The 24,674-nt window shown below is 40.3% G+C and overlaps 1 protein-coding gene across 1 annotated transcript in view; it reads right to left on the minus strand.

Moving 5' to 3' along the window:
* Nucleotides 1-14,346, minus strand: part of ST14 (ST14 transmembrane serine protease matriptase) — a 70,688-nt gene extending 56,342 nt beyond the window's left edge. The window contains exon 1 of the mRNA XM_020963812.2: nucleotides 13,908-14,346. Within this exon, the coding sequence (XP_020819471.1) occupies nucleotides 13,908-13,988 (81 nt within the window). The 5' untranslated portion in view covers nucleotides 13,989-14,346. The remainder of the gene's footprint in view (nucleotides 1-13,907) is intronic.
* Between the last annotated feature and the right edge of the window lie 10,328 nt (nucleotides 14,347-24,674).

Below are 24,674 nucleotides of genomic sequence, written 5' to 3' on the forward strand. Positions count from 1 at the left end.
TTCCAAAATTACCAGATGAAACAGAAGGTGCTGCAAGCAGCCAGAAAGAAAGAATTTAAATATCATGGAACCACAGTCAGGATTACACAGGACCTTGCAGCTTCTACATTAAAAGACCGCAGGGCATGGAACATGATATTCCATAAGGCAAAGGAGCTTGGAATGCAGCCAAGGATCAATTACCCAGCAAAAATGAGCATCATTTTTCAAGGAAGGAGGTGGATATTCAACGAAATAGGAGACTTCCAAATTTTCCTGATAAAAAGACCAGAGCTCAACAAAAAATTTGATCTTCAAGTACAGGACTCAAGAAGGACTTAAAAAGGTAAATGGGACAGAAGGATACAATATGTTGTTAATAAGGGGGGGGCTGTTTAAACCCTTACAAGGGAATATGCGACTTGCAACCCTTGAGAACTGTATTGCTATTACACCTTGTTAAAGGAGTATACATAAAGAGGGTGGATATTAGTTGACTTTGATGTAATGATAAAAAAAATCTAATCAAGTGGGTTAAATGGATCCAAATAAGTAGATCAATCTGATCTTAGAAAATGTACTGAGAAAGGAGGAGGCAGACAAGGGTAAATTACATTACAGGAAAAGACACAAAATCCTATTATAGCAGAGGGAAAGAAGGGGGGGCATTGTTTGAACCTTACTCTCATCAGATTTGGCTCAAGAAGGGCATAATCTAATCAGTTAGATATAGAAATCTAACTTGCCCTATAGGCAGTAGGAGGGAAAAGGGGAAAGAAAAGGGAGGGAGGAAAGAAAGGAGGGAAGCAGCAGTAAGACTAAAGGGGAAGAAAAGGGAAAGGGATAATAAAAGGGGGAAGGGACTGAAGGAGGCAGTGGTCAAAAACTATAAAATAAAGGGGTTGGATTGACTTCTACAATCCCTTATAGTTCTAAATCTATGAATCTGTGAACTCTTTAGTTGATACTCTAGATGTTACTGATACTTCAGATGTTAGCTTGTACAGAACACCTGGAAGCCAAGGAAAGCCAAAGGCCCCAAGTTCTATGGCATGTAAGAAGTGGACACGCCTTACTCTTCTTCCTCTTCCACGTATACTAACATAATGTTTCCCTAGGAGAGAGGTGAGCCAACGTTTGGGCTGAACCGCAAGCCACAGACAGACAAACCCAATGGGGAACTTGAAGACCACAACATCCTGAATGACAGACATCCACAGGTAGGATACCCACAACAGAAATCGTGATCACTGATAATTGAACCCATGGCTGAAGAAGAACAACATACCTTAGACTGCATTTGGCAGAATTTAGGGTTCCTTGGTTATCTGTGTCAGAGGCAGCTGTAGTCTCTGGGGTAGTGGGATGGGAATCAAGATTCATGGGTTCCTTCTCTTCTTAGTGCCTCAGTTTTTCCATCTGCTAAATGGATATGATAATCCTTTCTCTCCTTACTCCTAGTCAGCAAGTATAGTAAATAGAGTGCTGGACCTAGAGTCAGGAAGACCTGAGTTCAAATCCAGCCTCAAACCTGGGTGAAGTCACTTAAACTCTGTCTGTCTCTGTTTCCTCATCTTAAAATGGGGATACTAATAGCACCTACCACCCAGGACTGTTATGAGGATCAAATTAGATAATACTTGTAAAGTTTTGTAAAGCTTAAGTGCTATCTAAATCTTAGCTACTATAGTTATTGTTATTCCGCTATGAAACCCAAAGAAAAAAGTCTAAAAGGCTTCCAGAAAAAGCAAACACCCAATCCAAACCCAATATGTGCTGAATAGCAGGCCTGACTGTTTGTCCCAGTCACAAAAAGGAATATTCACATCTCCTCCAACCCAACGGTCAACCAGTTCCCAAGCCTCACTCTTTCCAAGAAGAAAGAGGTGACAATTCTGCTATCAGGGTGATTGCCTCTGTTTGATCACATTTGGACTATTGTGTTCTGTCTTGGGTGTCATTTTTAAGAAGGTCATTCAGTGATAAGCTAGAGAGCTGAAGAGTCTTGAGCTCATGCCATTTAAAGATGAGAAAGTATCATAGCTACCTTCAAGTTCTTCAAGAATTATTCAGGTAGAAATGGAATTAAATTTATTCTGCGTGGTCCCAAGAAAGGAAAACAAAAAACAGTAGGCAGAAGTTACAAAGAGATAGATTTAGTTTTGATGTAAGGAAAAATGTCCTAATAGCGGTATTCAGAAGTGGAATGGATTGTCTTGAGAGGTAGTAGGTTTCCCTTCAAAGAGAAGTCTTCAAGCAAGGTTTCTAGGGGAGCTAGGGTAGTCCAATAATTTTTATAATTAAGATGTGAGCCCAGTGTTGGCCACCCCCAGCCTAGTCCATCACGACCCTCCCTCTAGTTTATTCCAAAGCAGTCAATATAGCTGGTCTTCAATTTCTCTACAGATACAAGGTGACCTCATCCATCTCTGAGCTACAAGGCTATACAGCTTATATGTTTCATTTTCAGAGTTAGTTGCTTCTCCTTTCACCCCTAGATTCAAAACTCTGATAACTGATACCATGATTCCACGTCTGGGAATATTTCATCTGAGCTTTGAACCTAGGATTGCAGTGAGTTTTCGTGGAGAAAGATTAGCTCTGGCCTTTGCCAAGTACAATCCAGGTCTCTGGTTTGGGAAGGAATCAAGGGATGTGGAAAGAAAAGTTTGTCTCTACCATTAAATGACCTGAAGGGACCAGGCTGTTTTGTAAGGCAAGTTCTATAGGTTTCCTTAACAAGCACACTAATTGACATGTATATACCTGCTAAGCAACACTCGATGTGAGTCAGGCCCCAGGGCAGTCAAGTCTTTTAGTATCTGTATGAAGTTGGGAAGAGAGAGTAAGTCCAGGATCTGACAACCCAAGTGTGAGGCACCACCTCAGGAAGGAAGCAAAGACATATTAAAAAAAGCTGGGGTGGGGGGAGTCTAACAACCTGAGTTCTAGTCTCTGAAAATATATAAATATAATAATATATAATATAAATATAAAACATATAAATAATATAAATTTTATAAAGTACCTAAAGGTTTAGAAAGTCATTAAGTTCTCACATTTGAGGCTCATGACAACTTTGTGAAAAACAGCAGGCATTATTATCCTCATTTTACAGATAAGAAAACTGAGGCTTAATGAGGTGATGTATCTACGTGCAGATTAAAATGAGGGGTCTGGACTATATAATAACAGCTCTCATTTATATAGGTTTTACCAAATGCTTTTCAGAAAGATTGATCCAATTCACAATTTCAACCAAAGCAATCTTATACTTAAGAAAGTGAATAAAATGTCCTCATCTTCTAGCCAGAGATCCCAATGTTAGAGATATACCTGAAGAAAATCAAAGACAGGGGCAGTTAGGTGGCGCAGTAGATAGAGCACTGGCCCTGGACTCAGGAGGACCTGAGTTCAAATCTGGCCTCAGACACATAACAGTTACTAGCTGTGTGACCCTGGGCAAGTCACTTAACCCCATTGCCTAGCAAAAACAAAACAAAAAAAACCAACCAAACAAAAAGAAAATCAAAGACAGAAGAGTCCCATGTGCAGCAGAATATTCACAGCAGCACCTTTTAAAACAAAGAACTGGAAACAAAGTATTTTCCATAGACTGCAGAAAGAATACACAAACTGTGGTACAGAAATGTAATAGAAGGGACGGCTAGGTGGCATAATAGATAGAGCACTGACCCTGGAGTCAGGAGGACCTGAGTTCAAATTTGTCTTCAGACACTTGACACTTATTAGCTGTGTGACCCTGGGCAAATCACTTAACCCTGACTGCCTCACAAAAAAAAAAAAAAGAAAAGAAATGTAATAGAATATTACTGTACCATAAGAAAACAATGAATCTGAAGACTACACAGAAATCTGGGTAGACTTATGCAAAATCAAAGCAGAACCAAGAAAGAAAAGTACACAATGACTACAAAAGCATAAGTGGCAGGGAGGGAAGGAGGGAAAGGAAAAGAGGAGAGAAAGAAAAAAGAAGGAAAGAAAGAAGGAAGGAGGGAAGGAGGAGGGAGGGAAGGAAGGAAGGAAGGAAAGAAGGAAGGAAGGAAGGAAACACTGTCTAATTATAGCCAAGCTTGTCCTTAAAGAACAAATAAAAAAATACAACTCCCTCCCTTCACTGGAGGTAGGGGATCATGGATGTGGAGCACTGCATATACTCATTCTGATGTATTGTTGTTGCTTTTTTCTTTTTCCTTTTTCTTTTTCATTCTTTGAAAATTCTTTGTTATGAGGCTCTCTGGGTGGTTAGGGGAGAGATATATTTGGACATTAAGGTGATATAAAAACTGAAGAAATCAATAAAAATAATATTTTAAACAAACTAAAAAAAACACACAGGTGCTTTCTTCACTACCTACCCCTGAGAGCTAAGTAGTGCACATCTCATTATTCCTGTTTTACAAATGAGAAAACTGAGGCACAGAGGTCAAGGTAACTCACCTGAGTCCACATAGGTAGGAACTGGCAATGCCAAAACCCAAACCCCAAGTCCTGTCCTCTTGCCACTCTGTGCAGTCACTTAGTTTCCTTTTAACTCTAAAAGGCTACAAGGCTAAGACTTGTGAACAAGGATTTCTTAACTGCTAGTTAGAGGTTGGGGAAAAGAAAGACTGTGAATAAGAGCAATAAGGTTACCTTCAAAGGGTAAATGGCTGACTAAGAGATTGGACAAGTGAATAGGGACCAACACCCCAAAGGAGGCCAAAGGCAGAAGACAAGGAGGTTAAGGCAGTTTGGTTCAAGGACCTTCAACAGAAATCTACATAAGCACATGACAGAAGGATGGCACCATATTTAATTTAGAAAACACCTCAGGTTGTTCTGAGTACATGTGTGGGTCCTTCTGGGAACTTTAGAATCACTATCATCCATCCCATTTATGGATCAGTTATAGGATATGGGAATCTTTTTTAAATCCTTTATTAATTTCTTATTTTTATTATGTCACCCAGATTTCTCCCAGTATCCCTTCTCCTTTCCCTTCCCCTTCCTAGTGAGCCATTTTAGTCACTTTCTTAAGGATAATGCTTTGATTGAAATTGTGATTTGGTCCAACCTTTCTGAAAAGTATTAGGTAAAACCTATACAATTGGTAGCAAATAATTTTTTCAAAGAGAAAAAGAAAAAGAGGAAGTGGAGAAAAAATGATTAATACACTGATTAATACACTGAAAAAATCTAATTAATACCCATGGACTCCCCCACCTCTGCAAAGGGATAAGGGAAGGTGTTTTCTCATATCTCAACTTTGAGGACATGCTTGTTCTTTGCCATCTTGCAGAAATCATTTTGGACTGTTTTGTGGGTGGTTCTGTCCATTTATGACATATGTTGCTGTCTTGGCTCTGCTTACTTCACTATGCATCAGTTCCACGCTTCTCTGTATTCATCCTATTCATTGTTTTTTTACAACAAAGTAATATTTTATTACATTTATGTACCACAATTTGTTTAGACATTCATCTAGGTTGCAAAGAGGTATACTTGGGCTTGGATCAGAAAAGAGCCTCCTAACCCTAAGAGCTGCCCCAAGGTGGAATGGGCTCCCTCAGAGTATGGTGAAGTTCCCTCCCCTTACTGGAAGTTTTCAGGTAAATCCTGGACAATCACTTGTCAACTATGCTGCAGTGAGGGATTCTTCTTCATACTGAGTTAATCTAGATCGCTCCTGAGGTCCCTTCCAGCTCTAAAATTCTGTGGTTTTAGGTCATATGCTCCTGGAGAGCTAGAACTCCTCTGTTTAACTGGGCAAAGCAGAATCTCAAAGTCATATTTTCTCTTCAGCTCTGGTCTTTTCCTCTGATTATTTTGATGGTAGATATGTGCCCCCAAAAAGCAAGCCTGTAGTAAGTAGGATGTTCTCAGAGAGTGTGTCTTCAGCCCCAAATGTCTTGTCTGCTGAGTGTGGCTAAGCAGAATCTCAAGAGTTCTCTAGCAAGTGGATCGGATCCAGTGACAGTCTTATAAAAGTTTGCAGACAGTACTAAACGCAAAAAAACCACACCTAAGATACAAGAGCAGCTGAGTACATAAAGTCCACATTATACATAAACATTAGTTGTGTGTGTGACTTTTTTTTGTTATAGAAACAGAAAAGTGAGACTAATGAAACAATTTTCAAGAAGAAAAGTATGAGTGGAGGTGTCTTCAAATCACTCTCCAGAAAAGCAGGATTTGAAGATATATTTTTGATAAGAACTTTTATGATCTCCCACTATACTTATTATAGAGGTATAAGATATGGGTTCAAGTGTTGCCTATCCTATACCATAGGCAAGACATTGAACCTTTAAGACAAATTGAAGATGCCAATTTTCATCTAAGAAGGGGGTTTGGTTTCCACAATCAGAGTTCACTATGCCTAACAAAATCAAAGGTTCACTCTCCCCACTAGCACCTTGTTTTAAGTGCCTAATTGTTCCTTTATCAAGTAGTTTACAAGCTTTAAGTTTTCTGACTATGTGTGATCTTGTGAAAATTATTAGGAACAGTCCTCTGGATTTCAGTTTATTCAATTTATTATGGGTTAGACAAAATGATCAGTATGGTGCAAAAGAAAGAATGATATACTAGGAATCAAATGATGTGGGTCCAAATTCCAGTTCTGTTATTTAGTACCTGCATAATGCCGGGAAGTTCCTTAACCTTTCTGGACTTACTTCCTCATCTGTAAAATGTGTTCGCTGAGATGACCTGAAGTCTCTTTTCACTTGAACATTATCCAAGTCTATAATAATTCTTTGGTTGCCATTCCCTCCCCACTGCCCAGGAAAATGGTATTCACATCTATTTAACAAATATTTTCAAGTGCCATACTATGCACAAGGCACTGTGGGAGATGCAAAAGGGGAGAGAGAAAGAAGTAAAACTGGGCTCTACGCCTATCTCCCCTTAGAAGGTAGCAGGGGAAGATAGGACAAGTACGAAAAAAGTAGGAGTTAGAATGTGCTGTCATAAAAGAGGTATGTCATAAGAGTCCAGATGAGATACAGTTCACAACAGTTTGTGCCTCAGTTTCCTCATTTGTAAAGTGGGAATCATAATACACTAACATCAAGTCAATAAATATTTATTAAGTGCCTACCATGTGCCGGGCACTATGCTAAGCACTAGAGAAAAAAAGAAAGGCAAAAGAAAGTTCCTGCTCTTAAGATGCTCATAGTCTAATGCAAATAACTACGTACAATCAAGTTATACAGGAAAACTGGAGAAAATCTACAAAGGAAAGACACTACCATTAAGGGAGATCAGGAAAGCTTTCCAATAGAAGGCGAGATTTGAGCTAGGACTTGAAAAAAACCAAGGAGGCTAGGCAGTGGAGATGGAAAAGCTATTAGGAAATCAGGAACGGCTTCACAAAGATGGTACCTTATGAGCTAGACTTTAAGTGGATAAGGTAACAGGTGAGTAGGGAAGAGAATTCCAAAGGACTTATAATCAGATCAAGTCTCAACGAATGAAAAAGTTCAATAGTTTCCACGCTCAAAGCTTTTTCACTTCTATACTTTTGTTCATGTTATTCCTTCTACCTGAAATCTCTCACTCTCCAGCTCCACCTGTCTAACTTTTATCCATTCTTCAAGGCCTACCCAGCTCAAGTGCTATCTCCCCTCACTGAAGCATAACCTGATTGATGATGCCTTGATGGAAGTGATCCTCTCGGTACTCTGTACCTACGTAATTGTACTTTTAGACTCTCCTGTGCATTAGAATTATCTCCCCTGCACCAGTAACAAGGACTCACATTTATAAAATGCTTTACGATTTCAAAACATTTTATTCATAAACAACCCTATAAATTGGTTAGTGTATTATTATTCCCACTTTACAAATGAGGAAACTGAGGCATAAAAATGACTTGCCACAGCTAGTAAGTACCCTTTCAACTATATCACACTCCTAGATAACAAGACCTGGGAGAGCCAAGACTCCTTCTCCTCCTTCTTCTTTTAAATTTTATTTATTTTATTCTGAACTTAAGAAATGAAACAAGCATTTCCATAACACAGTAGAATAGGAAATAAAGATGATTACACATGAAACTACAAATCTATTATGTACAACACAGACTCCTTTATATTTCTCACAATATCTTTGCACATAGTAGGTGCTCAACCAACAGTGTTGGTTGAATAACGGCACGAATGGACTTGCTTCAGTGGAATGGAGAAGATGAACCAAGGTGCACCAGTAGTTAAGAAAGGCTAGGGATAATTAAGGAGGTTTGGTAGTCTAGGGCGGCTTAATGATGACCACGGATGGCAAGTATGAGCTTCCATTCTAATCTACTGTGTGGAGAAAGGAAACTAGGGGGAAAGTTTGTGACTGAGAAAAGCATCATTCCACCCTTCATACAAGTGGCAGACGAGTCTTTGTTATCCACAAATCTGATAATGATGATGATGATCAGTGACACAGATGTGGAAGTGACACCCAACTTTCTCATTTTTCAGAATTCCTGATCTGACCATTTCCTAGTTGTGTAACCATAGGTAAGTCACTTGACCTTGCAAGCTCATTTCCTCAGTCTTCTCAGGGTTGTAAGAAACAAATAAGCACAAAGCACTTTTGTACAACTTGAAAGGCTACAGAAACGTCAGCTATTATTATAATTATTAGTTGACAAGCTATATTCATTCTGCATCCTCAATATCTCTTGGATCTGTTCCTTCATAAATCATAGCCTTTGGGGATACACACATATGTATACGTATATATACATGAGAGTATGTGTGTATGTGTGTAAAGATCATCTAGTCCAATGGCCTGATTTTCACCAGTGAAAAAGCAGACTCAAAGAAACTCAAGCACACACAGGCATCCACAACTCGCGGAGCTTGGATTTCAAGCCAAGTCTTTTAGCTCCAAATGCAGTATTCCCACTGCTCCCCCACGATGCCTGCTTCCTTTCTGCTCTCACTGCCACCACCCTAGTTCAGGCCTTCATTACTTCCCACTTGGACTATTACAATATCATCCAAACCAGTTTCCATTCCACTCCAATCCACCCTTCATACAAACGACAGATTAGTCTTTGTTATGCACAAACCTGATGATGAAGATAACAATAATAATCACTGACATTTATATATATCACTTCAAGGTTTACAAAAAGCCTTACACACATTATTTCATTTGATCTTCACAACAACCAGATACTACATGTATCATTATCCCCATTTTACAGATGAAGAAACTAAGGCTCAGAAAGGGCAAATGACTTAATAATAATGGCTAGTATTTACATAACACTTTAAGACTTGCCAAGTGCTTTAAAAATATTACCTCATTTATCCTTACAACAGACCTGGGGGGCACATGCTATCATTATTCCCATTATACAGATGAGGAAATAGAGGTTAAATGACTTGCCCAGAGTACTGCTTCTCATGTCATTCCTTTTCTCAAAATTTTTCAGCAACTTCCTGTTGCCTAACATTTAGCCTTACATTCAAGGCCATATACAATCTGGTGCCACCATACTTTTCCACCCTTATTTCACGCTTTCCTACATGCATGCTATATGCCCGTCAAATAAGCCTTTGCACAGTTATCCTTACACTTGAAATATCATTTTCTTCCCCAGCACAGCTGTCTCCACCTATTGAAATCCTACCCTGCAATGACTAAAACAGTTGCGGTAACGAATATTATCAGTGTGCTGTGAAATAAACCAAAAAACCCGCTATGATGATTATGATAATTAGAGAAGTGAAAGATTTATATGAAACGCTGCAAACCAGGAAAACAATATACACGGTGACTACAACAATGTAAACAGAAAGAACAAAGCAATTGAAACTGAATGCTGTTAAATTATAACCAAATTTGGTCCCAAAGAAGATACTTGAAAAGGTCCCTCCCATCTTTTTTGGTATGACTGAGTGGTCAGTGTGGGAGGGGGCACTATGGGCATGGAACAATGCATATGCCAGATCATTTTTGGATCTATTACTTAGTTTTGTTGAACAATATTTTTTTCCTTTGATTTTTTTGTATCACAACTTTCTAGGAGTGCTTTACATCCATTATCTTATTTGTTCCCCACAATAACACGGCGTAAAGTATGTACTATAAGGATATACTGACAAAGGCAGATGATATAAAAACAGAAAGTGTCCTTTAGATGTATTTTTAAAACCTTCAATTATAAATTCCCCCCAGAGAATTCCTACTTCTTCAAGTCCCATTTCAAATATCACCTCCTCCATAAATTCTTCTGGGATCTTCTTTGCCCCTACCACAAGTAGATAATGCTATTTTCTCTCTCCTATACCGTCTCTCTCTTACATATTTAGTTTTCTTTTGTTATTATATTTTATTTGTTGTACGTTTCACTTGATTACACAGGACTCTGCATCGCCCCCCCCAGCACCTAGCACAGCGCTCTGAAAAAAGTAAATACATAAGTGTGCATTGAACTGAACTGAGAGGTTATAAGTGAGACCAAGGTTTCGATTGTCAGCAGCAGGCTGTCGCCAAAAGAAAGAAAGATGGGAAGAACAGGTGACTTGTAGGCACAGGAGAAAAACAAACTTAAAACAACAAATAACCGGCCCTCTGCTGAGAAGGCAGGAGGCTAAGACCCAAGTAGGCAATTATCAGGAAATCATAAACACCACAATTACTATACGGAAAACAAAAAGATTAGTGAGTAGATGTGTAGCACTGCAAGGGTGGTATCAGACAGAGGCTAAAGTCTTTCTGGGGACCTGCTCTGATCACACTTCCTTTTCAATGAATGAGAAACAAAAGAAAACCACAGGGCTCAAATTTCAGTTGTCCCTCAAGATTTGTGTAGCTAAAGTTGCCTAAAAAACTATTTTATGGAGAACTCACACAGGGCAAGTGCTCACATGGTGGTCAGAAGAAGCGATATAAGGACACTCTCAAGGTCTCTGTTAAGAACTTTGGAATTGATTATGTGACATGAGAGACACTGGCACAGGACCATCCAGCATGGCATGCCCTCCATCAGAGAAAGTGCTGTGCTTTATAAGCAAAGCAGAATTGAAGTAGCTCAAAAGAAATGCAACCTATGCAAATCTGGAGAATCCACCCCAAATGTTCGCATGGACTATTTGTGCCCGACCCATGGTGAAAGCATTCCGAGCTTGTATTGGTCTGGTCAGCCACAGTCAGATGCACTGTAACTTGACTCTAACATAGTGATGTCATTTCAGTCCTCGAGAATGAAAGACAACAACCAGCTAAGGTAGCCCTAGAATCTACCCTTCCATAAGCTCAATACCTCAGGATGTGATATGGGGAGGGAGGTAACAAGATCAGAAATGCTTCAGAAATCTGCCACTGGAGCCTGGGGCCCAGAACAGCAGCTGTGGTCTCTACCACAGAAGAGGAAGCACATATCCAGAAAAAAGAGAGTATGGCAATATGACCCTTACACTGTAGCAAAGGCTCTTAACCTAACCCTAAGTACTTGAAAATATGTCTCTCTCAGAGTTCTCACCCAGAGACCCAGGGAAACACAGAAATGTTAGCTTTGGTTACCTGGATATCACTTGGGACTGGAAGTGAGAGTGCTGTGTCTACACTGAGAATGGACAGTTCTACATTGATTTTTTCTTTCTTTTTTTTTGTTTTTGGCTAGGCAATGATGTTAAGTGACTTGCCCAGGGTCACACAGCTAATAAGTGTATGGGTTTTTTCTTTCTATAGCATAAGAAAGGTATCATGGAAGAGTGGGTAAAGAGCTGACAGGATCAGGAAGATCTGCTGGCTGTGCGACCACAGACAAGTCACTTTCTCTTTTGGTGTCCCAAGCAGCAAAGACCATAAACTGCAGAGTAAGTGCCTACCTGTATTTCCAGAGAACTTTTCCCCACCAAGCGATCTCTATACTGAAGGACTCACAACTCAGTGCAAAGTAGGGGAAAAAAGAAGAATAGAAACCGCTACATGTCCCCCATCAAGACAACAAAAAGAGTTTATATGAGGATTGGCTGAAGGAACTGGGCATGTTTAGCTTGTAGAATGGGGAGGGAAGAGAGAGAAAGAGAGAGAGAGATACCCGGATGTATATAATATCAGGTATTTGAAAGGTTGTCATGTAGAACTATTGACCCCAGAGGGTACAACCAGGAGCAATGGGTAGAGGCTGTAATCTAGGTTTGGTGTCAGGAAAATTTCCTTAACCATTAGGCCTGCCCAAACCCAAAATGGGTTGCCTTGTAACAGCTGCATTCCCCCTCATTGGTGGCCTTCCAGCAGAGCTGGATACGCTGGATGAGATGGTGGCTGAGATCTCTTCCAACTCTGAAATTCTATGATTCAGTTTAGATATCTCTGGAGAAGGAGTTATGCATCTTTTCACGATCAATCGGCTTGAGCTTTCTGCCTTGTATCTTTATTTTGCCTTCATGATGTAATAGGTAGAGATTCAGCCTTAGGGGTAGTTCTTCCTTTGACACATATTACCTGTGTGAATATGGGCAAGTCTCCTAACCCCTCAGTGCCCCCAAACGACTCTCTAAGGCTCTGAGTTACAGGGAAGTTGCAGATCTGCATCAATTTTCACACAGGAAGTTCCCTACAACTATAGGCTTGTAGGTTCCAGGATGGGTGGTTGGGGGTGGGAATTTATATTTAAGAAGTTGCCTTAAAACAACCTGGCTAGAAAACCCAATAATACTTCCCATTCCCTACTTGGGGATCATCTGCACCCAGAGAAGTCCTACAAAGGCCCATGCCTAGGCCTCCATGCTGAACTAAACAATTGCAGTCCCTCTAAACTGCAACAAAGCAGAGCTCCCAAGCTTCTCTGTGGGAGAGAAGAAAAATTCTCAACTAGGGGAAAATTCTCAAAGGGGAGATAATACCCAAAATTCAAGGATCGAATTTTAAAATCCAGAAGAAAAGTGTTCTCTCTTCCTTTCTTCTTCCTCATCCAAACCCAATCTGGATTTAAACACCAGCGCTTCCTTTATCCACATGCTAAAGCATGGTTCAATGATGCTAATGAGACTTCAGGCAGCAGAGCTGAGTAAAGCTGGAGAGGCAAAGATAGTAGGGTATATGCAAAGCTGAAAAGTTGGTACAGACCTAAAGGTCCTTTCCACATGCAGGCCCCGGAGATTTTTTTTTAAACTATTTCTCATTTATTCTCAGCCTTATAGCTATAAAGGCCCCCGCTTTCTTTCAGTTGGCCTCCGAAGGCTGGGGTTTGCTCCTCAAAGATCTGGCGTGCATCCACAATCCCACAGCCTCAGTCCTTCCTCCCTGTCCTCCCTCACCAGGCAGAGGCCAGGCACCTGCCAAACAGGAAATTCCACCTGTCCAGCAAGGGCCCGCCACAAACAAAAGGGGGAAGAGCCAGTGGGTTCCCTTTCCAAAGACCAGCGCACTGGGCTGGAGAGGCCCGGAACTGGGGGAAGATGAGGTGGCCTCTGCCCAGGCCAGGAAAGGAAATGGGGAAGGTAGCAAGAAACTCCTACAATTCCTCCCGCCTCCGCTTCGATGGCCGAAAATCCTGGAAGGAGGGGAATGGAGGGGACGGGGGAACGGGGAGCAATTTCTGACCTCAAAGGGGAGGCTATGAAATCAGTGCAGGGTTCCCTTTGCCTCCGGTCCGGGGAGCCAGGAAGGGAAGTCTGCGCAGGGTGAGAAGTCTGCGCAGGGTGAGAGGCCGAAGGGAGCCGAGAAGGCGGGGCGGCGTCTGCCTGGGGGAGGGGAGGTATTGTTAGCCTGACGGGCTAGAAGGGGCTTCTCAACCTAAGCAGGAAGCAGCTCCAGACATCGGAAAACAGCCGCCTCGCCACCAACGTAAGTCCCCCCCACCCCACCCCGCTCACCGCCCCGAGGGGCGGGGCAGGGCCCCTCGGGATCCTGAGGAGCGCCTCCGACGGCTCGGAGCTGCCCCGGGACTGGACACCGAGCCGCCCTCTCACCTGGGATTGGTGGCTGTACTTAAGCTCGGTGCTGAGGTCCTTCTTGCCGCCTCTGCCCTTCTGGGCTCGGTTGCTCTTCATGGTCCCTGATGGAAAAGTGTGAGGAAGGGGCTGCCCCACCGACGGAACCAGGACGGGGGTCTCAGTGACGCGCTCCCGGCTGCCAGCCGGCTCCCATAGCAGCCGGGGCTGCGGCTCTGCAGAAACCACGCGAGCCGAGCCGGAGGCGGAGAAAAGGGAACGAAGGAGCCGCTCCAAGGATTCCTGCTTCGCTTCGTGGGTTCCCGGCCTCACTCCGCTCGGCTCTCCTGCCCGGCCGCCGGCACTGTGCTGCGCGGGGTCCGCTCCAAATCCCAAGTCCAGCCAGGAGTCCTCTCTTACTCTCGCTCTCACTCTTACTCTTCCTCCCGGACTCAGGTAGTTTCAGGGTGTGGCCTCCTCCTTGGCCCCGGCTTGGCCCGGCCCCGCCTCCTGCCCCGCCCCCTCGAGACAACACACGGGCAAACTTTGCCCAGCTGAGCCGCGCCCCCATCCCAGCCTCCCCTCGGAAGTCCCGCAGGACTAGAGCAAGACCTGAAGATAGGACTGGATCCCGAGTCTAGGACTAAGTTGTGATCCGGTGGAAAGAACTTGGACTTGGGATGCAAAAGACTTGAACCAGCAGCTCCGCTGCTACCTAACCAGCAGTGCGACTTGAGCGGAAAGTCCTTTCACTTGTCTCAGTCTCAGAGATTTCTTCAGCTGAATCACCCAACCAACAAGACGGTTATGAATATCAATGTTATAAACGATGTATTTTGTAAGCAGGAAATGATGGTGATTTGTGACCCAACTGGCAGTAGTACTAATAATAACCAACATTTGTATAGAGATTTAAGCTTCATAAAGTACTTTACATTCCATAGTCTAATTTATTTTTCACAACAACCTTCTAAGTGCTACAGGTCAGCTAACAAGTCAACAAGCATTTGTTAAGCGTTCACTACGTGCCACTGTGCTACTGTGCTAAGTGCCGAGGAGACAAAGAAAGGCAAAAACATAGTCCGGGGCCTCAAGAAAGGGGAGACAATATGCAAAGTTCCTATGGTAAAAACAACACAAGATATGCAATATTAACTCAGAAAGAAGGCGGTAGCAGTGAGAAGGACCTGGAAATGCCACCTTCAGAAGGTAGGATTTGAGCTGAATCTTGAAGGAAGCCGGGAGAGTCAGGAGGCAGAAATGAAGAGGGAGATAATTCCTGTAGTGAAGGCTGACCTAGTCAGAGCTGAGCTTAAGGAAAATCGATTTAGTAGCTGAGTCGAAAATGGATTGGAAATTGAAAAACTTGAAGGGAACCAATTAGAAGGCTGAAATGACAAGATTTGACAACAGATTGGATAAGTGGATAATAATATACAAGTGTTATTATTCTTCCCATTTTAGAGATGAGGAAACTGGGCCCCAGAGTGGCCAAGTGATTTGTCCTGGGCATAGGGCTAAAAAGTACGGGAGATAAGAGTTCAAACCCAGAATTTCCTGATTAAGAAGCTCAGTAGCCAAACATTAAACTAGGACACCTGCCAATCAGTTATTTGATTCAGTTTTATCCTATGAAGTCATACTGCATTATTTTATATAATTAATACACTCTAATTCTGAGAAGACCCCCTTTCAGTAATAACAAAACAAAAATTAAACTAGTCTTCTAGTCTTGCTGTAGCAACTGGAGCAGACTACAAACCTACTTTTTTTTTTTAATTAACAGACTTTTATTTCTCTTCCTCCCATTTCCTGCCCCTTTAGGGGAAAAAAAAAGAAAACCCTTGTAACAAATACCTGTAGTCAAGCAAAACAAATTCCCACATTGGCCATGTAAGGAATTGTGTCTCATTCTGTATCACCTCTCTGTCAGGAGGTAGGTAGCATTCTTCATCACTAATCCTCTGAAATAATGCTTGATCCCTGCATTGATCAGAGTTCTTAAGTCTTTCAAAATTGTTCACTTTGACTATGTTACTTCTTCTTCTTCTTCTTGTTCAGTCACATCCAACTCTTTGTGATTCCTTTTGGGGTTTTCTTGGCAAATATAGTGGAATGGTTTTCAATTTCCTTCCCCAGTTGAAAAGGCAAACAGAGTTTATATGATTTGCCCAGGGTCGTGTAGCTAGTGAGTGCCTGAGGCTGGATTTGAACTCAGGTCTTCCTGACTCTATGTCCAATGCGCTATTCATCTACCCACCATAATGTGTTTGGCCATTCCTCAATTGGTAAGTAACACTTTAATTTCCAGGTCTTTGTCATCACAAATATAAGGTGACCCAGGTAATAAGTTACAGAGCTAGGACTGAAACCCAGTGCTCTACTTCCCATATCCCAGGCCTCTTTCCAACATATATAATGTCACCTCTTATGTAAGCTATCCAATTTAATACTAGTCAGGGTAATAATATCTGACATTCAGCCTTAAGGTTTACAAAATACTTTCCACATATATTATCTTATTTGAGCACTATACTACAAACCCAAGATACTACAATCTCCATTTTACAAATGAAGAAGGCTCAACATGGTGAGAGTAAGAAGCAGGTTTTGAATCCAAATTTTCTAGATTCCAGGTCCAGCATTTCTTTGCTCTATGCATCCCCAGAAAAAAGAGGCACATGTTGAGATGACAGTGTGCAATGAAGGTTCAGTCTTTTCCTGGAATCAAAAACCATAGGATCAAAGATTTAGTGCTGGAGGGCCTCTCAGAGACCACTAAGTCCAGCATGAGGAAAATGAGGCCAAGGACAGTTAAAGTGACTTAACTAAGGTCACAAAGGTAAGCACCAGGGGTGGGATTGGAATCCAGATCTGACTCATCAGTGTCTTTTCATCACATATTATATTGCTTCCCCTTTTTTGGGCACCTATTCTTTCTGAATATGCTAGACTTTTAATGAATGCTGATCCACAGAGAACAAATTTAATCCCTTTATAAGGGTAGGTGGGTAAAGACTGCTTTGCTTCAAGTCACACAGGAGCAGGAGAATTCGAAGCCAAGATTTGTGACACTGACCTTCAGCAATGATGTATCATAAACTAATCTGTTCCCCACCCACCTGTTCCCTTTGGACTTCAAAACCTTTGACCTCTGGCCTCTTGAATAGAAGTAGTACTAGGTTGTGCTTGGATAAACCAGGTGCCAGGTTATTTTCTTTAAAATCAAGGAGAACTGGGAAAGATCCTTTGTAGTTCCATTCTACTGTAAACTCAAAAGCTACAACTGTCTTCCTGGGACACAGTGAGCATGCCCCCATCATTCACCACATCAATCACTCAAGGCTTCTGAGAGTGTCCAGAGACATTCAGGTGGTGTGATAATACCATCTAAACTTGCCACAGTGTAGGTATTATTGGCTTGAAAGTGGTATTATCAATAAGTCAGTCAACTATTATTGTCACTGTATTAAATGCTGAAGATAAAAAAAGCAAAAAAAAAAAAGGCTGCCTTCAAGGTGCTTACATTTTAATGGGAATAAAATTAGAGGACAGGACTAGATGATCTTTTAAGGTCCCTTCATGTTCTAAATCTGTAATCTTGAATTTCATCAAAGAAGATGTATACTCATAATACTCAAATGAATCTATGAGATCTTATTGTTTGTCCTTCCTCTTTTTTTTTTAATTTGTTTTGACTTGCCCAGGGCCACACAACTAGTAAGTGTCAAATGTCTGAGGCTGGATTTGAACTCAGGTCCTCCTGACTCCAGGGCCAGTGCTCTATCCACTTCCTCTCGTAGCTGCCCCATTTGTCCTTCCTCTTAAAGAAGACCAGGGTGGTGGAGCCAGGGTGGCAGAGTGAAAGTAGTGACTTGCTTGAGCTCTCCCCCAACCCCCTCCAAAAACCTGTAAAAAAATGGCTCTAAACAAATTCTAAAGCAGCAGAACCCCACAAAAAGACAGAGTGAAACAAATTTCCAGCCCAAGACAACCTGGATGATTGATCAGAAAGGTATATTGTGCCAGGCAGAGAGTGGAGGACAACTTGGGGTGGGTGCACAGGCCGCATCGAACCTATAGCAGGCCTCAGGGGACTGAATCACAGGCAGTTGTGGTGGTTTCCAGGCTTCTCAACCCACAACCGCCAAAGACACCTTAGAAGGTCAGTGGGACAACTCTTAAAGAAGACCAATGACATCATTCTTGCTCATGATTTGGATTTAAGTGAGGCAGAATTGCACAAAATCATCAGCTTCACTCTCTCTTCCAGACTCATTGAAGTCCAGAAGCAAAACAAAAGTCAGGATGACTGTTGATGTCTCCAGACCTTGGTGTCTTTGATGTCTGACCAAGCTCTAAGCATTCCACAATGCCTGCTTCAGTCACTTTCATGGCTTTCACTGGAACAAATTGTTCTTATCCACCCATTCTGCCTGGGGAAGTCTTCACATGCTTGGGGTAGAAATCCCCCTAACCCACCTTTGGGTTTGAGGCCTGTCAGTTACCCTCAACCTGGTTTAGTCTACTTTTTATGGAGTCTGAATACAGATGGAAGTATACTATCTTCTCTTTTTTTGTTGTTTTCTGTTCTTTCTTTCTCGTGGTTTTTCCATTTTGTTCTGATCCTTCTCTCACAACATGATTAACATAGAAATATGTTTAATATGATTGTACACATATGGCCTACATGAGATTGCATGCCATCTTGGAGAGGGGGTAGAAGAGGGAGGAGGGAAATTTTGGAACTCAAAATCTTATAAAAGTGAATGTTGAAAATTAAAAATGATTTTTTTTAAAAAAGGAAATAAAGTAGCAGCAGCTGTAGAGGTGGAGGGCTAGATGGGAAAGCCAGCTTTGTAGAGAAGGTAAGAGGCAGGAGCTAAGAAATGCATTTCTGTCACAGGCTGGAATACCCAGCCTAGAATAAAAAGTATAATGGGGATAAAGGTGCATTGTTTTTTGGGAGGTAACTGTGATATGTGTAAATTAAATCTACCAGTTTATTAAAAAGAAAAAAAAAGAATATCTAGACTGCTGAAGGAGATGAGGAAGATACTGAAAACATGCCTAGTTACAGAGTCCTGTGGAGTAAAATTCCTAGGTGACAGACAATTTCCAGTGTTGAAGAGGAGAGAGACAGAGGGAAGGGGAGGGTGGGGAGAAGAGAAAGGAAGAGAATTACACAGTCAAGGTAGGGTGAGGTTAGGAACAAACCAAAGACAGGCCATGTATGGATTTGTCTTTCAGAAATATAACTGTGTGACTCTAGGCAAGTTGCTTCACTTTTCTAAGCCTGTTTCCTCATATATAAAACTAGAAGTTTAGACCAGATGATTTCTAAAGTTCTCTACGGTTCTATAGTCTATAATCCTAACCTCAATTGAATCATCTTGTTTTCTGCACCCAGCCCAGTGTGTATGGACAGTGTGACCTTGGCTTAGAACTGGAGAGGAGGAGGAGGAGGAAAGCAAGCTGGATTGCCTTTGGGATGTTGTGCAGTGTTTTTCAATGCTCCAAATTTCTCCCTGAAACCAAGTTCCATCTTTTTAGCATCGGTATTCTTTTAATTATGATATATTACGCTAAGTCATAGAATGTGACTTTTTTTCTAATTTTAATATATTTTATTTTTTTTCAAAATTACACGTCAAGACAATTTTTAGCATTCATTTTTATAAGATTTTGAATTCTAAATCTTTCTTCCTCCCTCCCCTCCCCTCTTCCTAAAATGGTAGACATTTTGATATAAGTTATATATGTGCTATCATATAAAACATATTTCCATACTAGTCACAGTTGTGAAAGAAGAAACAGATCAAAAGAAAAAACACAAGAAAGAATAAAGTAAATGAAAAAAGGATGCTTCAATCTGCAGTCAGAGTCTATCAGTTTTTTATTTGGATGTGGATATATTTTCTATCAGGAGTCCTTTGGAATTCTCTTGGATCATTAAGTTGCTGAGAAGAACTCAGTCATTCATAGTTGATCATCACACAATGTTGCTGATACTGTGTGCAGTGTTTTTTTCCTGGTTCTGCTCATTTCACTTTGCATCAGTTCATACAACTCTTTCCAGGTTTTTTTGAAATCTGCCTGTTCATCATTCCTTACTGTACAATAGCATTCCATTACATTCATACACCACAGCTTGTTCAGTCATTCCTTAATTGATGGACATCCCTTCAGTTTCCAATATTTTACTACCACAAAAAAAAAAAGGCTACTGTAACTATTTTTGCACATGTAGGTCCTTTTCCCTTTTTTATAATCTCTTAGGGTTACAGACCTAGTAGTGGTACTGCTAGATCAAAGGGTATGCACAGTTTGGTTGCCCTTTGGGCATAGTTCCAAATTGCTCTCCAGAATGGTTGGATAAGTTCACAACTCCCCCAACAATGCATTAGTGTTCCAATTTTCTCACATCCCCTCCAACATTTACCATTTTCCTTTTTTGTAATATTAGCTAATCTGCTAGGTGTGAGGTGGTACCTCAGATTTGTTTTAAGATGCATTTCTTAAATCAAAGTGATTTAGAGGGGGCAGCTAGGTGGCACAGTGGATAGAGTACCAGCCCTGAAGTCAGGACGACCTGAGTTAAAATCCGGTCTCAGACCAAACACTTGACACACTTACTAGCTGTGTGTCCCTGGGCAAGTCACTTAACCCCAATTGCCTTAAAAAAAATTAATTTAGAGCACTTCTTCATGTCTATAGATAGCTTTGATTTCTTCATCTGAAAACTACCTATTTATATCCTTTGACCATTTATCAATTGGAGAATGACTTGTATTCTTATAAACTTGACTCAATTCTCTATATATTTGAGAAATGAGGCCTTTATCAGAGACACTTGATGTAAAGATTGTTTCCCAACTTTCTGCTTTCCTTCTAATCTTGGTTGTGTAGGTTTTGTTTATGCAAAAGCTTTTTAATTTAATATAATCAAAATTATCTATTTTACATTTCATAATGCTCTGTATCTCTTGTTTGGTCATGAACCTATAATTCACTTAACTTCTTTAAGAATCTGGATACTATACTATTTGCTCTTTTTTTTCTTCTATTTTGTTTTGTTTCTTCTTTATCGTGGTTCTTCCTATTGGTTCTAATTCTTCTTTACAACATGACTAATGTGAAAATATGTTTAATAGGAATGTATATCAGATTGCACATTATCTTGGGGAGGGAGGTGGGAAGGGAGGGGGAGAAAATTTAAAACTCGAAAGCCGATGTAAGTGAATGTTGAAAACTAAAAATAAATTAATTTAAACAATAAATTAAAAAAAAAGAATTTGGATTCTATACCACTTGGTGCATCTATGTTTAGTACTGATATTACTTCATTGTCTATGATAGCTTTTAGCAAGATGTAGTTTCCTTCTTTATCTCTTTTAATTGGGTCTATTTTTGCTTTTGCTTTCTCTGAGATCAGGATTGCTGCCCTGCTGTTTTGTTGGGGGGTTTTTTTATGTCAGCTGAAGCATAGTAGATTCTGCTCCACCCCCTTGTCTTTACTCTGTATGTATCTCTCTGCTTTGGGTGTGTTTCTTATAAACAATATATGGTGGGATTCTGGGATTTGCTCCCCTCTGCTATCTGCTTCTATTTTATGGGAGAGTTCATCCCATTCACATTCACAATTATGATTACTAAATATGTATATTCCTCCATCCTAATTTTTCTCGTATTTGTCCTTTCTCTCCTTTCACCCTTTCCCTCTTTGACATTGTGTTTTTTTTAAGTTTTTAAATTTATTTTAAACCTAAGTACAAAATAAGAAAAGAAAAAAATTGCCATGTACAAAGCAGAACACAAGAGAGGATTCAATAAAAGCAATAAATTTCCATTTCAAGAAAACCTATATAATAAATACTACACATTATTTTCAGAGCTATCCATCTTTGCTTCCTTGTAGGTTTTCTTTGTTCTCTCACACTTTTTATTTTATTTTTTCCCCTCCTTCTCCCTCCTAAAGAAGGCTTCAATTAAGTGTGGATATATACATATACATACATATCTATATCTATATCTATACACATACATATTACATATACACAGATATCTATAAATATACACATATCTACACATATATATGCATACACATATATGTAAGACCATACTGTGCTTATTTCTACTTGTCATCTGTTTCTCTGAAGGCAGACAGCATTTTCTTTCAGAAGTCCAAGTCTTTCCATGTTTTTTTAAATCAACCAGCTCATCATCTCCTATACCACAGCAATATTCCAACCCAATCCCATTCTGTCTGAGAGATTGTCTAGGAAAGTTTTTTCCCCCCCTTATTTTCTGCATTCTTCTATTCTTGGCTACATAGGTTTTATTTATACAAGAAAATTTTAGTTTAGAATAATCAAAATTATCCATTTTACATTTCAACAATGTTCTCACCTTATAATATGGTTTAAGGTCTGATACTATTGGATCTGCTCCCTTTACATCTTTTTTTTCCCCCTGGTTTCTTTGAAGTTCCTGACCTTTTGTTCTTCTAAATGAATTTTGTTATTTTTTCTAACTCAGTAAGATAATTTTTAGTAATTTAATTGGGATGGGATTATATAGATTAATTAGGTTAAATTGTCTTTTTTTAAATTATATTGGCTTTATCTACCATGAACAATAAATATTATTTCAATTATTTAGATCTAATTTTATTTGTATAAAAAGTGTTTTATATTTATATTCATACAGTTCCTATGTCTGTTTTGCTAGGTATACTTTCAGGTGTTTTATATTGTCTAGTTATTTTAAATGGTCTAAAACAATATTGAATAATATGGCTGACACATGGTGTAGTTTCCCTATTTTGCTCTTTTGATTAAATCTATTTTAATTTTAACTTTGTCTGAAATCATGATTACTAGCCCTGCTTGTTTTATATAATAAATTCTACTCCTGACCTTTATTTTTTGTTTGTATCTCTTATTTTTATAGCATTTCCTGAAAGCAACATATTGTTGAATTCAAATTTTTAATCTGCCATCAGTTTCCATTTTATGGGTAAATTTATCTCATTCACATTCTAAGCTATAATTACTTGTATATTTTCCTCCATCCTATTTTTCGTCACTATCCTTTTTACCCTATTCCTATCTCTCCTCACTCCTCTGCTTTACTTCTACTCACTACCTTGCCCTCCTATTCCTTAACCTATTCACCCCTCCAAAAATCCCTCCCTTATCCTCTCCTCAATCCTATCCCCTCCCTTTCCCTCTTATTTCTTTCTGAATATAAAAGGCTTGTATACCCTTCTAGATATATATGCTGTTCCCTCTTTAACCTAACGACAGTAAGGTTTTAGCACTATCCACCCTCTCTCCTACTAGTTTCTTCTGTATCAATTGTTCCTTTCTTGCCTCATTTGTATGAGATAATTGCTCTTTCTTATGTCTCTCTACACAATTTTTTTCTTAGAATTTTTTTATTAATTTATTTTTAGTTTTCAAGAAACATTCACTTCCACAAGATTTTGAGTTTCAAATTTTCTGTCCATCTCTCCCCTACCCCCACCCCAAGACAGCATATATTCTGAATATGGCTTTTCCCAATCTGCCCTCCCTTCTGTCACTCCCCCCTTCTCTTGTCCTCTAGAGTGATTTTCGGCTTGCTTGGATGCTTCCTGTCCTGGATTGTGTTCCCCTTTTAACCCAATGAGACAGACCCTTCTTGCCAATCTTCCTAAGATTGTTTTGCCCCATCTTTTTGCTAGTTCTGCTGTTCCAGGATTTGTTCTGGGCACTATTTTAGAGTTATCTGGAGGTGAATATGGGAGAGTTACAGCAATTTATTGCTTACTCTACCATCTTGGCTCTCAGAAGTCCAATTCAGAATGCTACATTCTTGAAAGAATGAAAAGTTGTACCTCAGGTACAATGGAGAAGTGCAAGGTGGGCAAAACTGTAGGCTGAGGCATAATGCCAATTATAAGTTGCACAGGAGAAGCAGAGTAAAAAGTATCATCAGATATGACCAGAAAAAACAGTAAGTTGGTCATGAAGTGAGAGAAGAAGGAAGGAAGGAAATAAGCATTTATTGAGCACTTAGAACATGTCAGGCACTGTGCTAACTGCTTTACAATATCTCATTTGATCCTCACAACAACCCTGGGAGGTAAGCGTTATTATTAAACCAATTTTACAGTTGAGGAAACTGAGGTAGACAGCAGTTAAATGACTTGCTCAGGGTCACACAACTAGTGAGGGTCTGAGGAAATTTTTCTGGGGGGGCTTTTTGGTGAGGTGATCAAGGTTAAGTGACTTGCCCATGGTCACACAGCTAGTAAGTGTTATGTGTCTGAGGCCGGATTTGAACTCAGGTTCTCCTGACTCCAAGGCCGGAGCTTTATCCACTGCTCCATCTAGCTGCCCGTGAGGAAATATTTTGACTTAGATCTTCCTGACTCATGACACAGTACTTTTATACACTGTGCCACCTAGCTGCCTTGAAGGCTCACTGATGGCCAGTTTGAAAGATATCCATTGATAACCACATAAAGTAAAGATATCTGAAGGAAGGCCTCTTACCACTCCTTCCTCCACCCTCCCCTCTCACCCCCCCCAAAACAACTTTGGGCAGACCTGCTGTGGATAATTTATGGGAGAATTTGGCTTCATGTCTTTTCATAATTTTTCTTGCATTGCTCTCCTTTCGTTTCCCAATCTTTCCTCTACCACTCTTACTTGATTTTTAAATTCATTTTTTAGCTCCTTCAGGAATTCTTGCTTGGCTTGTGTCTAATTCAAATTTTTTATTTGAGGCTTTGCTTGTAGCTGTTTTGAAATTACTGTC

The sequence above is a fragment of the Phascolarctos cinereus genome, unplaced genomic scaffold (genome assembly GCF_003287225.1).
Source record: "Phascolarctos cinereus isolate Bilbo 61053 unplaced genomic scaffold, phaCin_HiC Scaffold_726;HRSCAF=1367, whole genome shotgun sequence".
Lineage (NCBI taxonomy): Eukaryota > Metazoa > Chordata > Mammalia > Diprotodontia > Phascolarctidae > Phascolarctos > Phascolarctos cinereus.